This window comes from Rattus rattus, chromosome 17 (genome assembly GCF_011064425.1).
Source record: "Rattus rattus isolate New Zealand chromosome 17, Rrattus_CSIRO_v1, whole genome shotgun sequence".
In the NCBI taxonomy this organism is placed as follows: Eukaryota; Metazoa; Chordata; class Mammalia; order Rodentia; family Muridae; genus Rattus; species Rattus rattus.
In genome coordinates, this window is record NC_046170.1 from 19,340,890 (window position 1) to 19,355,480 (window position 14,591).

The following is a 14,591-nucleotide window of genomic DNA, read 5'->3' on the forward strand; positions in this document are numbered from 1 at the left end:
TGAATCCCCTGGAATTAGACTTATAGTTGTGAGTTGACATATGGGTGCTGGGAATTGAGCCAGTGCTCTTAACCTCTCAGCAATCTGCTCCAGCTCCTTATTAGTTTTTGGAGAAAAGATCATTTAGTCTAGGCTGGCCTAGTAGCCAAGGATGACCTTGAACGCTGGATCCTCCTGCCTACACTTCCCTAAATGCTGGGATTTTGGGCATGAATCACCGCATCAAGATTAAATGGTGCCAGGATTTCACGCACGCTCCCCCAAGCAGTCTACCTAAAGAGCTACAACCCCAGTATGTTAAACGAGATCGTTTTTCAGATCTCAATTCTGGTTAAAGATTATTCGACTGGTTCGAACATTTAAACTTATATATGAATATTATCTATTCCAAGAAGTTTGAAATTAGGTCTGAAAAAGAGTTTTATTCAATATAGGTGGGGACGAAATAAGGAGCGGGATTAAGATGACAAAGATCTTTTGTGCATGGGAGTAGGTGGGTGACGAACAGAGCAGTGTTTAGATTCTGTAGGATGGGACGCAAGACCTCAGTAGCTTCCATGACAGCCTGAGGCAGGATAAAGAAGCAACAAGAACAACGAACACTTTTCTCTTTGTAGCCATGGCTGTCCTGGAATTCGCTCTGTAGACCAGGCTGGCCTTGAACTCAGAGATCTGCCTGCCTTGGCCTCCCCAGTGCTGGGATTAAAGGCGTGCATCACCACGCCTAGTAAACACTTCTGGAGACAAACGTGCATTTTTGTTTGATGTAAAAAACACGCTCTCATTTGTCTTCATGTGTTGTCATTCGTGTTCTCACAGGGCAGCGCGTCTTCTGGCCTAACCTGAAGTTCACAAACGCCGAGAAAGACCGAACTCTCTAAGGGGAGCTGACCGATGCAGCGAACACAGAGTTTAATTCTGAGGAGATTTTTCTTCTCAGGCGCCCAACGTCACTTAACGTCACGCCAGTGAGCGAAGGCGGTAGGACGACGAAGGCCAGCCCAGGCCTCTGCTCCACGCCTAACAGTCGCCAGGCAGTCGCGCCGTTCCCAAGCGGGCCTCTCTAGCGGGCGGGAGACAGCGAGCGGAGCCGTTACGGGAGCGCCGAAGAGCCAGCTCGCGTCACACGAAGGAGCGAACGCGCAAACCTCCGCCGACGCGCCTCCTCGAGGCCCCGCCCACTCGCCCTCCACAACCCGCTGGCGGCCCGGAGGAGGCGGAGCCTAGGAGGAGCAGGCGCATGCGCCCTCGCAACCCGGCCTTCGAAGGGGGAACTAGCGATCTCGCGAGGGTTGAGAGCGGGTGGCGTAGGTCGCTGTCTGGTTGGTTGGAGAAGATAATCTACTCCGGTAGAGGAGAAGGCGCCGGGAGACCTCTGAGTACCTTTCGCTTTCCTTTCCCTTTCCCTCGGCCCTCCGCCTCCTCAGAGTCAGCCCGCCCTCCCTGACCTCCTTGACCCCGCTGGCCCCGCCCACCCTCGTCGACGTGATTCCCGCCGTGAGGTAAACGCCAGTGGAGCGGAGTCCCGCGGAAGAGGAGTACTAGGCGAGCGGCGCGGCTGGGCCGGCTCGGGTCGGTGGCGGAGCCCCTGCGCGTGAGAGCTTCCGGGCGGGTCTCGCTCCTCCGGCGGCCCGGACGCTAGAGCCGCGCAGGCCCAGGCCGCTTCCCTCGGCGCCGCGCCTGCCCGTGGCCGCGGCGGGTGACGCAGCCGGAACATGTCGTCCACGGCTGAGCCTCCGCCGCCCCCGCCTCCCGAGAGCGCGCCTTCCAAGCCCTCGGCGGCGGGCGCCGGCGGGAGCAGCAGCGGCAACAAAGGCGGCCCGGAGGGCGGTGCGGCGCCGGCGGCTCCGAGCGCCACGGGCGCGGGTCCCGCGGACACCGAGATGGAGGTGAGCGCGGCCGCGGCGTGGGGTAGGGAGATGGATGCTCTGCTGGCGCGTCTCCCGCACTTCACCTTTACGTTTTCCCCCTCGGTGTAGCTAGCCTAGCTAGATCGCGGATCGCTCTTACGAAACACATGTTCCTGATTACTGTGGCCGAAGGGACCCGTTTCCTCTATCGCTAGGCTCCCCCAGAACTCGCTCGGGTTCCTCCGATTTAGGTTTTAGTTTGCACTAAACTTTGAGGAGGGCGAGGGAAATGCCCCTCCGGAGTGGGATTCCCGGGGCGAGGGCGACGTTTCCCAGCGTCGCAGCTGAGGACTTGCGCCTCCAGTGCCTCATCCCGTGCTGGCGGGGGCGGCATCAGTCTGTTCTGGGCAGAAACAATGGCGAGAACTGGAGGGCCGAATGCGCTGTGGGGATAAGCGGGGCGCAGCTGCTTCTGTGCAGCGAGGGGAGGCCCCTCCCGGGCCCTGCTCCACCGGGAGGAGAGCGAGCGTGACAGCCGCAGCACCTGTCTTGGGTCCCCATCCAATTAGGGGTGTATGCGTGGAAAACTGAATGAATGGGAGCATCGGGGGAGGGTGATGGGCTCCTAGCCCAGTGCCTTGCTTCCTTTTGAAGCCGTTTGGAGGAATCGCTGTTGAACCACCTTCACAGGGCTCTAGTGGGCCAGATGATGGTGACAATACTGGAGGAAGGGGGGAAAGGGTGGGAAATGGGGGAGCTGCCAGGCAGGTCTCTTGGATATGCTCCCAGGCTTTGAGTTGCCTGGGAACCAAGTTATTGCTCCCAATTTTTATTCTTGGCCTTGGTCTTGTTTTGAGGTATTATTATTATTTGAGGCTCCAGTCTGAAGATTCCTGGGAATTTAATCCTCAGATTGGAAGTAATACAATAAAAATGAATCTTAGCATAGACTTTACACTCTAAGGAGACGATGGTGCAGTGTGCTTACTTTTATTGGGCAGCTTGGGTGAGATATTGTTAATCTTCGAAACAACTTTTTCTGGGGAAGGTAGGTGCTGGTGTAGTGCACCGATTTGAAGTGAATGCAGTTTCAGTTTAAAAATGTATTTGATGCTCCCCCTATGGTTTTAAATGGTTTTTAGAGTTTCTAGGGTTGTTTAACTTGGATTCTTATATTTCTGTTCCATGAAATAAAGGAATCTGGTGGCTCAGGCCTTTTAATCCCAGAACTTGAGGCAGAGGCAGAGGTATCTCGTGAGTTTGAGGCCAGCCTTGTCTACAGAGCTAATTCCAGGACAGCCAGGGCTACACAGAGAAATCCTGTCTCAAAAAACCAAAACAATAAGAATAAACAAGTAGGAACTATGACATAAACAGAAAAGGAGTGAAGAATAAGATTGAGAAAAAATAGAAACTATTGATATTTCTATACTGAGAAGACCCAGTTTACTCGTCTGGTTAATGGAAATACCACTTATTTGGGGCTTTTCACATTTATGTTCATATTTACATTTTAATTGAAAAACAGCAACTCAAGAATTAAAGAATTTCATTGGGGTTTAAATTCTCCTGGCTATTTTATTGCCTTTTAAGACAGTTATCTTCAGACTGCTTTTCATCGTCTTAACTGAATTTAGAATCAGAACTAGGTTTGAGTTGAGTATGTCTAATGTATTTGAGGACCTTAGGTATGTTTTACAGTTGGAAAAAAAGACTGAATTATAGACGTAACATCTGCAGTTGGAAAACACACATTATTATTGTAAGGTGTACTTTTCCTTGAATGTGTGCTGCAAGGATTTTTCTGTAAGTTAGAGCTGGAGGTTTTGTCATTTTGCTTGTGGCATTTGAATGTCAAGATGCTTTTTAAGAATAGAATATTATTAACTGGGAGTCAGACTAAGGGTATTCTATGTAAGCTCCTTTTTTGGGTAATGTCCTAGATAGTGGAAATTAGGATCTAATGCTTCCTTCTATGTATACATTTGTATAAAATAACACAGTAGATAGATGGAGTTTTATGATATAAAGAGAACTTTGTTCACATTCATGTTACCTAATTTGTATTTATAATTTTATTTGAAAAGATACAGATTTGCCTGTATGGCTTGTATAAAAAGTAATTTTGTTTTAGGGTGTTATTGATAATAATTTTATCATGGCAGATCTTAATACAGTTTATAATTGGGAAAAGTGATTATCCCCATAGTATTTTATTTTCATCCATATTAAGTTTCATTCCAGGTTATCTGATAGCCAGTAAATATCTAGGGAGTTTGGAACAAGAGTATATTATTTAGAATGATTTTTTTTTTGAAAGAAATGAGTGTATGATAGTAAGTGGACAATCCTTAAACAATTTGATGAATTTCCTTTCCTACCAGGAAGTATTTGATGATGGATCACCTGGAAAGCAAAAAGAAATCCAAGAACCTGATCCTACATATGAAGAAAAAATGGTATGTTCTAGACATGTGAATGGTTTTAATGAACTTTTTTCTCAGGATAATTAAATCTACTAAACATCTGTATTTACTTAGATGCTTTCAGAATGTCAACAGAACAGCTTTTTTTTTTTGTAATTATAGAGTGGTATTCAGTTGACAGAACAATTATCCTTGTATAAGCTGCAACAGAGACAAAACTGAAAACCCAAAAAACTGCCAGTCCACATATATAACTAATTTGTGCTATGTATCAACAAGAGCCTGTTTTAAATTTCCATGCCACTTTATAATCCCCAGGCTGTTCCAGGCAAGGTTAGTGGCTATTGAAAACACTACAGGACAAGGCTGTCTAAAGACACCTTTGGTAGTGTGGTAACTGTACAGGGCACTGTGCTGTTTAAAAACAAATCTGACACAGCCCTACATTGCAGTTTTTTTTTTTTTTTAAAGGAGTGAGTTGTATATGGGGGCGTTAAATGTTTTATAGACAAGGAAAAAAAACCTTGGAGAACCAACTTCCTCTTCACCCTTTTATCCTCTTCCTCAGCTTCCTCCTTTTTCTTGCTTTTTCAGTCTTTACTACCCCCCCCCCTTTGGCCTTTAGTTCTGTAGGCAGCACTGTCCTTTTCGTACTTTTCCTTCAGCTTTGCAGCCTTTTGTCACAGGGCTGCTTGTCACCTGCTGCAATGTTGTTCCACATCTCTCCTAGTTTCTTTGCAGCAGAGGACAAGCCAGGATGCTCTCATTTGGTTTTTGGGCAATACTCAAAACAGAATGACAGGAGGAGGCCTCGGGAACTTTGTGTTCCTTGAACTTCATTTTGGTCTCCCCTTTGCATGTGGGTGATGTCAGACTTAGGAGAGTCTTCAAATTTCCCCTCTTTTCTTTAGCAGCAGACATTGTCATCTGCACTCTCTGAGAACCTGAGGAGCTGACAGAAGCATCCAGGTGCTGCTTCTTGTGCTCTTCCCAAAAGTTTGCACAAAGAATGCATATAGAAGACATTTTGCTTTTTGGCTTCTTACAGTCTCCTTTGCTTGCCCATGTTTAGTTGGTTTTCTTCTGTAAGGCACAGTCGCACAGTATCTGGCTTTTGCTTGCTCTGTGGAGCTCAATGTACTGTAATCTTATATTAATTTTTATAAGTAGAGCAGAGGTATCTAACTGAAATATGTGTAACATGGGGTATTGTTTGCCTACATAAACCTAACAGGTATTTTAGGAAGGCTACATAGTATGATGTAATTACCCACTTGCATTAAAAATACCTTTAAAGATTTTAGCGTTGAAAATGATTTAAAAAAATTGAGCAAACTGTTGTATGTGTGTCTAGTGTTGTTCCTTACTATGTTGAAGGACTGATACATGCAGTTTGGTCTCCGCATTCTTACAGTGTGAGTGGTCTGTGATTTTCTTGTGCTGAGGAGCAGACCTTGTGCACATGTTCTACTGCTGAGCCGCAGTTCCAGCCTCTCGAATAGATCCTTACTTTATCAAAGGAAGCTTGATACTCTACTGTTACAGAGCCAGTTTACATCGTGTACTTCCCTCAACCTAGGACCTAAAAAGAGCTTTATGTCTAAATTCAGTTAAATGATAATGGCCAACAGTGAATGCTTATTATGGCCCTGTTCTGAGTGCCTTGTACATATCTAAACTCAAGAACATTAAACTCTTAAGAAGTAAAACTGTACAAATTAGTAATATAACTCATAATGTATTCCTTACAGATATGAACATTGTTTCCGTCTTTTGTTCACCACCTAGTTGTTTGGTACAGGATAAGCTTTTTGTTGTTGTTGTTATTTGTTTTGCTCTTTTTTTTGGAAACAGGGTCTTACTATGTAGACTAGGCTGACTTTGAACTCAGTTCTACCAAGTGCTGGGAGTAAAGGAATGTGCCATAGAACTTTTAAAATATTTTTTCAAAATTTGCTTTTTCTTCACCTTCAAATATTAGAGAATACTTAAAAATATATTAAAAAGCTTCAAGCTACTAATGTTATGGTATATGTACAGAATTAGCAATAATATGCAAGCAAAATATGAATTATAAAGATTTTAGTAGGCACTGGAGAAATGGCTGAGTGGTTAAGAGCACTTGTTGATCTTCCAGAGGACCCAGGTTTAATTCCCAGCACCCACATGGCAGCTTCCACTGTCTGTAACGCTAGTCACAGGGGAAATGAAAACTTCTTCTGACCTCTCCAGGCATGCACGTGGCATACAGACTGTCGTCAACTTATTAAATGATAATGCCCATATACTTTTAGTTTTGGAAATATATGAATTCCTTTAAGCATTATCGTACGCATGGTGTAGGATATTTTTTGTCATATCCCTTTGCAATAAATTCTTCCTGCCTATTACCTCTCTCATCTTTAAATCACTAACTAGCACTTCATGTATTCATCTCTGTTCAAACCTGTGCTTGTCTTGGTTATGCTTTGGAAAGTCTCCCATGTTGCATGTTTCAGGAGTTCACTTTGATTCTTGAGTTTGTTGTGTAGGCATGTTGAAACTGATTCTTAAAGTTTGATAAAATGTGTCTTAAATTTTGCAGCAAACTGACCGAGCAAATAGATTTGAGTATTTATTAAAGCAGACAGAGCTGTTCGCACATTTCATTCAGCCTGCTGCTCAGAAGACTCCAACCTCTCCCTTGAAGATGAAACCAGGGCGCCCACGGGTAAAAAAGGATGAAAAACAGAATTTGCTTTCGGTTGGAGAGTGAGTAATAGTTTATATTTGATACGTTAAACCAAATGTGCTTTTTAAATTCTATTTTTTTAAGGTTTTAAATCTATTTTCTGTGTTACAGATGAGGCCATCAATGTTTATATATCTAAAAATAGATACAATGACTTAGTTTTATACCATTTGAACTTTGTTGACTGAACTATTTATCTAGTTCCTAAAATAATTTTTGGGAGTTAATCTAATGAATTCCTTAGTCACTACACCTGAACCTCTTTTAAGTGCTTACTTCTTAGTTTTTAGTCATAACAATTTGTTTTTCTTCTCGATTTCAAGGCAGGGTTTCTCTGTGTAGCTCTGGCTATCCTGGGACTCGTATTGTAGACCAGGTTGGACCAAACTCAGAGATCTGCCTGCCTTTTCATTTATTTTTATTCATAATTTAGTTAATCACATAAACATATCAGGTTTATATTTACTAGTAATTTCTACTCTTCACTTTTTTTTTTTCCTTTTTCTTTTTTTCGGAGCTGGGGACCGAACCCAGAGCCTTGTGCTTGCTAGGCAAGTGCTCTACCACTGAGCTAAATCCCCAACCCCAACTCTTCACTTTTTTAGACTTACTCTGCTTCTTGGTTGTTTTTTTTTTTTTTTTTTTTTTTTTTTTAATTTAATTTAATTTTATTGGTGCATGGGATCTAATTCAGGACTTATGCTCTACCACTGAGATACTCTGTATCCTTGGCTTAACTTAGATGCCTGTTAAGATTATTGTGATATCATCATTTGGCTACTGTGTTCAAATAAAACTCATTATAAATTGATTTTTGTTTTCATTTTGACAGCTACCGACATCGTAGAACAGAGCAAGAGGAGGATGAAGAGCTATTAACAGAAAGTTCCAAAGCAACCAATGTTTGTACTCGATTTGAAGATTCTCCATCATGTAAGTTAAATTCTTTGAATCATTTGATTTTTTTTCCAAAGGAGCCTCCTTTGAGAATCCCTTAGTTATTGTTTAAATTTACTTTTCCTATAATTTATATAGGAATTTTTTTAGTAATCGTGGATAGTTACTGGCTTTGAATAAATATTAAGTGTAATTTTTTAATCTGAGATGTTAATATATTGGTTGGAGTTATATAGCTATAGAGTGCTGATAGCATGTGAATAGCCCTGACTTTGATCCCTAGAGAGTTGAGAGACAATAGTATGGTACATTTCAGAAGTATATGAAGATGCCATTCAGCTTATTAGGGTTCTAAAATCCATGTAAAATGGAATGACTTTTGCCATACACTTTTCCCAAATTAGGAAATGTTATAAAAGGGGAAAAATCATGAAAAATAATTGCTTTTATTGATGATGGATATTTTTGTGAAATGTATTAGTGCTTTTCTATAAGAAAACAGCTTAGTTTTACTTACACATAATCTTGATTTGTGATAGGGTTATTAGAAGCTTCTGTAATCTTCACGGAAGCCTAGTTTTACTGCAACTCCTGTTATTCGATGAGTAGTTACTGTGGACAACTAATGGTTTTAGTTGGAGTCCTGCTTAGCTAGACTGTTGAACAGTTTACTCACCCACTGGACCACTTTTAACACACACTTTCTTTTCCCCCTGCCTTTTCTTTTCAAATCAAGCTAGAGGCCAGAGCTACATGTATAACAAGCTGGAAAGGAAATTCAGGTTATTTCTGTCTCCAGTTGTAACTCGTGTGCCCAGTCCTGATGAGCTTTTCATTCTTAGGCAGCGATTTATCCCGGGAAGTACAAGTAATGTCTGTGTACTGAAGGACATGGGTCCTTATGTGCCATCTATCAGAGAACGGACTTAAGGAATAGAAAGGGTGGACTTGGAAAGAATTTCTTGTCTTTATTTCCACTCTCAATGGGGAGAAAGGAAAATCTTCAGATACTATCTGATCTTTATGAAGATGAAACCACTCGGTTAAAAGTGTGCTAACAAAAAAGAGGGAAAGAGGCCAGAGATACTCTGAAGACCAATGTGGTTTAACATTGGATTGAGTGATTTCGATGAGGACTCTGATGCTAATAGTTAGAGTTCCTCATCTGATAGCTTCACTATCAGTTACTTGTATCAATTACCCCTTCTTCAGTCCAGATTTCATTAGCTATTTTTAATGACTTTAACCTTGCAGAAACCCCATAATATATGTATCCTCTAGAAAAGAGAAGTAGACACCTATAGGTTCCAGTTAAACCTCTGAATATCAGATAAAAGACAGCCCTGTCTTATATTTCTTGTCCTTAAAATGAGCATTGTGTGTTGTTACTTTTTAGATGTAAAATGGGGTAAACTGAGAGATTATCAGGTCCGAGGATTGAATTGGCTCATCTCTCTGTATGAGAATGGCATCAATGGTATCCTTGCAGATGAGATGGTATGTATTTGCTAATCTCAAAGCTTGAAGATGTTTGTGTTCTTGTTGTAACTTAAGATAGTTTGACTAAATCTGTAGCAGAAGAGAGATGACTAGTTTAGCTTGATTATAACTATTTTTTCCTTAAAGCACTATAATCTACTGTTTTAGTTGCGTAAGTGACGTCTTCACGTGTGAAGAGTTAACCATCTCTGCACTAGAGTACATTTTAAAATAATGCATTTTGATAACTTTGTTGTTTTTGCAGTATTTGACCGTTTCTTTCCACTTATTAAAAGTCAGCTCACAGGGTTTAGTTTCACAAAACACCGTATCTTCTGTTCATGACTTACTAGTTATTTAGTGAAGACTTTAATCCTTCCAAAAGTAGTGCTTAAACAATTTGTTGGGGTAAGTATGCAGTCAGATATATCTCACTCCTGCCTCTGATTGGTTACTTGGGGATGTCGTGTTTTCTGAGTCTTGAGGTGATGTTGATACCTTCCTTATAGACTTATGTGACCTAACTGTACACTTACACAGTAGTCAATCTCGTCATAGTTCTAAATGTTCCTAAATATGATGGGTCTATAAGTATGGAAGGGTGTTTTTAATTGTTTAATTTTTAATTTAACTAGTGCAATTAAATTCTTTAATGTTGAATTATGAATTTTTTAGGGTTTGGGAAAGACTCTGCAAACAATTTCTCTTCTTGGGTACATGAAACACTATAGAAATATTCCTGGTCCTCATATGGTTTTGGTTCCCAAGTCTACATTGCACAACTGGATGAGTGAATTCAAGAGATGGGTACCAACACTTAGGTCTGTTTGCTTGATAGGAGATAAAGAGCAAAGAGTAAGTATTTATACTATTAATATTTAATGGAATTTAAATTTAGGCTTAAGACGAAATAACTGGAGAAGGGATTAAAAAGGATTGTTAAAAAAAAGTCCAAGATAATTTATTTGGAAATATTAACTTGTTTTTTTGAATATGTTAAATCATTAGAAATTTGAGGGGCCAGATTTCTAGATTAGGGTACAGTGGTAATAGTCATAGAATAGTAATTGTTAACTATGAGTTGAGTCAATTTAGTAATTTGGTGAGCTGTTATATACAAATATGAGTTAAATTATTGACTTCCGGGCCACATCTTTTTAGGGCAAAGTCATGGCAATAACAACACTATTAAGAATAAAGAACTTAGATTTGGAAGTTGGATATAATCAAGTGTGTTCATTGATTAAATGATTATATTAAATGATTTTACAATTAATTAGTTGAGGTTAGTTTTTTTAAATATTATTTTATATTTATGGGTACTTTGCATGCATGTTGGTTTCCACTGAAGCCAGAAAAGGGAGTCACATCCCTGGAACTAGAGTTAGGGATGGTTTTGAGCCACTGTGTGGGTGCTGAAAACTGAACCTTAGTCTTCTCTAAGAACAAGTGTTCTTAACCCCTGAGTCGTCCTCCAGGAGCTGTCTAGAGTTCTTTGCCCCTCAGTAGGTAGATTATGTGGGTTATTTTAAGTTACCAAGTTGCTTTTTTGTTTGGAGAAGTCAGCTACTTCTGCGTTTTAACTTCATATCCTGATCTATAAAATAAGAACAATAACAGTAATGTGTTAATACATCTACAAATCAAAAGAATGAGACCATCTATTGCCAACTGTCAGTCTTCCTTTATCTTACAAACCCTGCTTCCTAAGGATGGCAAGACCTGGTGAACTGTAGAAATATAGTTTAAAGTTAGGCCATGGAATTTTGTGATTCCCTTCAACCTTTCGAAACTAAGTTAAACTGACTCTACAGTGATAAGGAAGTAGTTTCAGTGGTGAGGTGGTGGTGAGATGGTGGCTTTGATGCTCATTTAATGCCTGCTATTTATTAGACTCCTTCCTTCCTTGGTTTTGATTACTTAAGTGAATTTAATGTATAATTGACTTGAGTGGTGTAATTTTTTTTTTTTCTTTATAGGCTGCATTTGTCAGGGATGTTCTATTACCAGGAGAGTGGGATGTATGTGTCACATCTTATGAAATGCTTATTAAAGAGAAGTCTGTGTTCAAAAAATTTAACTGGAGATACTTAGTTATAGATGAAGCTCACAGGATAAAAAATGAAAAATCTAAGGTAATTTGATACTTAATATGAACATTTTTTTGTGTCTGAGTGATTCAAAATGTTCTAATAATGGGCTCTGGTTCTTTCAGTTGTCAGAAATAGTGAGAGAATTTAAGACTACAAACCGACTGTTGCTGACAGGGACGCCTCTTCAGAACAACCTGCACGAGCTCTGGTCCCTGCTAAACTTTTTGTTACCAGATGTGTTTAATTCAGCTGATGTAAGCTCTTTTTGTGGTTAATAATATTTTGGTTAATGCCTATATTTTAATAATAGTGCTGTTTGATATGGCTATTAACTTTTTTATACATACGTAGCTAGCCTGTTACTAACCCAGCATAGTATTCTGAAAATTTATTCACTTTTGAGTCTTGGCTTAGCCTTGGCTTTAAAGTCATTTCCAATCAGTTTCTTCATCTGAGTTAGCATATTCTCCTTTTTGGCAATCAAGACTATTTAATTTTAACCTTAGGGTTTCTAGGTTAAAGTCTTGTTTTTAAGCATTTTCAAGTATCTTTGTATATTTTATACATTGTGTTTTAACATTCAGAGATGGCCTTCAAGTGTGGAGGGATTTGTTTAACTTTTTGTTTTATTTTCTTTTTGTGTTACTGTGGCAAAATACTTTGACAAAAGCAGCTTAAGGAAGAAGGGTACTAGGGTCAGGTGCTGGCAATAGCTGATCTGGGTACTTGGTCGAGGGTACTAGGGTCAGGAATAGCTGATCCTACTTTACTCACAGTCAGAAAGCAGACAGTGCGATAAGTGTATCCCACTGCTCAGTTCCCTTCTTTATTCTGAACAATCCACGATTCCCAACCCAGGGAACAGTCACACAACTTAAGACGGGTCTTACAGCACATACTGCAGTCAACACAGTCGCCTACTGCTGTTTTGGGGGGCCCAGCTCTGGGCTAATAGAATACTAGGATATGACGTTGACAATGAACAGTGAATATCACACCCATCTTTTATTATTGTGTAATAACCCAGTCTTTACCTCTAACAATTATTTACATAGTAGAAATGGTGACATAGTTACCTGTTTGCTGTATGACAGAAAATAGTTTATGTATTCATAGTCTACAATTAGTAATTATAGTTGCCAAACTGGAGTTCAGATTTGAATGTCTGTTCCTACATCTAGAGTGGGTGAGAGACCTTTGTAGAGATCCATGTTAGTACATTTATATAAACAAATTCTCTAAAGGTATTAATTTGGTTTGTTACATTAAGGGTTCTTTTCTTTTTCTTTTTCTATTTTTTTGAGACAGAGTTTCTGTGTGTAGCCTTGGCTATCCTGCTCATTCTGCAGACAGGGTTGGCCTCAAACTCAGAGATCTGCCTGCCTCTGCCTTACGTGTGCTGGGATGAAAGGCCAGCCAAGGATTATTTTACAAAGAACAGAAATGTGTGTGGAAAAAGCACATTCAGTTTGAAAGTTTTATTAATTCTTTTAAATACTTTGATGTTTTACAGATAGTTTCAAGATTATTTGTTTTTCTTGCTGGGCTAACATTTAATGATATCTGTTAAAACCTTCAGTTATAACAGTGATTGTAAGATGTTTATTTAACATAGCAAAATTCATAATAGATATTTTCAGGGTACTTGATAAGGAAATTGGCTTTATGCAGTTCTCTAAATAGTAACAAAATGCTTTTTATCTCAAGTTTCACTTAGATTCATGATATGAACATTTCTCTGGAAACCTTGAGTTGTATCTTCTAATTACTTCTGTAACCTAGCTTCCAGACTCTTCACTGTGAGTTTGTGTACTTGTGGAAAATGCTTAGGGAGCCATATGATTCAGCGACTTGTTCTGGAGCGAATAGTAAACCTGAGAGTGGTACTATATTAATTTTAGAAACAATTACACACTTGAAGTTATAGGGCATTTGTGGTTAATCTTATCCATGACCTTGAGATTTTGTTTGTTTGTTGATCTAGGACTTTGATTCCTGGTTTGATACAAATAATTGCCTTGGGGATCAAAAACTAGTTGAGAGGCTTCATATGGTAAGTATGGGTAGAACATAGTTTTCATAGGAAAGTATTTTCATTACTGTTAACAGAAGTATGGTGTAGTATATATATTTGTTTAATGTAATGAAGAAAGTAATCTCTTAGTTTAAAAGGTATAGTGAAAAGGAAAAATAAAACAGTAATTGATGGCAGACTAGAAAACTTCTTAAAGCTTAGTTTCACTTAAATTAGCAGGATCTGACAAGTTGATATCTGAAGGGACCAGTTGATACATCTGTCTCTAAATATAGTGAGTGTACATAAAGCCACTAATGCATAGCTTAGTTCTTTCTTAGAAAAGTTCATAGATAAAAGTTGGTGGGTAGATATAAAGACACTCTTGGTTGTCAAGTTCAAGCAAGACACTAACCATGCACTAATACTAGGGCTTTTAAACATTTGTTCACAGTTTGACCTGGCTAATATATAGGGGATAGGAGGAAATAGATATTCCCTAACACCTTCTCCTAGATGCCATTTGTGACAGTAAAAATACCTGTAAACATGTTAACTCCAGTTTTAATTTTACTTTTACATAAATATGCTGGAACCATTTGACTAATTTCACTTCTTTGTTCATTATTTTTACTATAGCTAATAGAATCTCTTCCCAGTTTTCTTTTACATAGCCTAAGACTCAGTTCTATCACCTTTTTTGTTGACCATCTAGGCTGAGGTTAGCCGAGGTATTTTGTGTATTTATTCCATCTTTAGTATAGTCGCTTGAGCATTCCCCCTTTTTCTTAGTGGATCATAAGCACAAAGACCGAGAACATTTATATACTTAATGCAGTGCCTGGCTCTAGTGGATGTCTCTCTTGCTTTCTCCTTTTTTCTCTCTTCTGTTGATTTTGCTTTACAGCCCTGACTGGCCTTGTCCTAGGTAATCCTGCCGTAGCCTCCCAACTGCTGGGATTGCAGTGTGAGCCTTTATGCCAGCTTGGTCTTTCTTTTTTAGTTCTTGTGGATTGAGACTTTTTGTTACGTACGTCTGAGGATAGTATTAGTCTCCTAGGAATTCAGATAAAAGTCAAGCATTTAAATATGGTTTAGGTT

General features: G+C 39.7%; 1 protein-coding gene across 1 annotated transcript in view; it reads left to right on the top strand.

Moving 5' to 3' along the window:
• The first annotated feature begins 1,047 nt into the window (after positions 1 to 1,047).
• Smarca5 (SWI/SNF related, matrix associated, actin dependent regulator of chromatin, subfamily a, member 5) overlaps positions 1,048 to 14,591 on the top strand; it is a 33,242-nt gene continuing 19,698 nt past the window's right edge. The window contains exons 1-9 of the mRNA XM_032887431.1: positions 1,048 to 1,889; positions 4,235 to 4,309; positions 6,861 to 7,027; positions 7,840 to 7,940; positions 9,301 to 9,401; positions 10,059 to 10,238; positions 11,363 to 11,518; positions 11,599 to 11,730; positions 13,461 to 13,529. Of these exons, the coding sequence (XP_032743322.1) occupies positions 1,716 to 1,889; positions 4,235 to 4,309; positions 6,861 to 7,027; positions 7,840 to 7,940; positions 9,301 to 9,401; positions 10,059 to 10,238; positions 11,363 to 11,518; positions 11,599 to 11,730; positions 13,461 to 13,529 (1,155 nt within the window). The 5' untranslated portion in view covers positions 1,048 to 1,715. The remainder of the gene's footprint in view (positions 1,890 to 4,234; positions 4,310 to 6,860; positions 7,028 to 7,839; positions 7,941 to 9,300; positions 9,402 to 10,058; positions 10,239 to 11,362; positions 11,519 to 11,598; positions 11,731 to 13,460; positions 13,530 to 14,591) is intronic.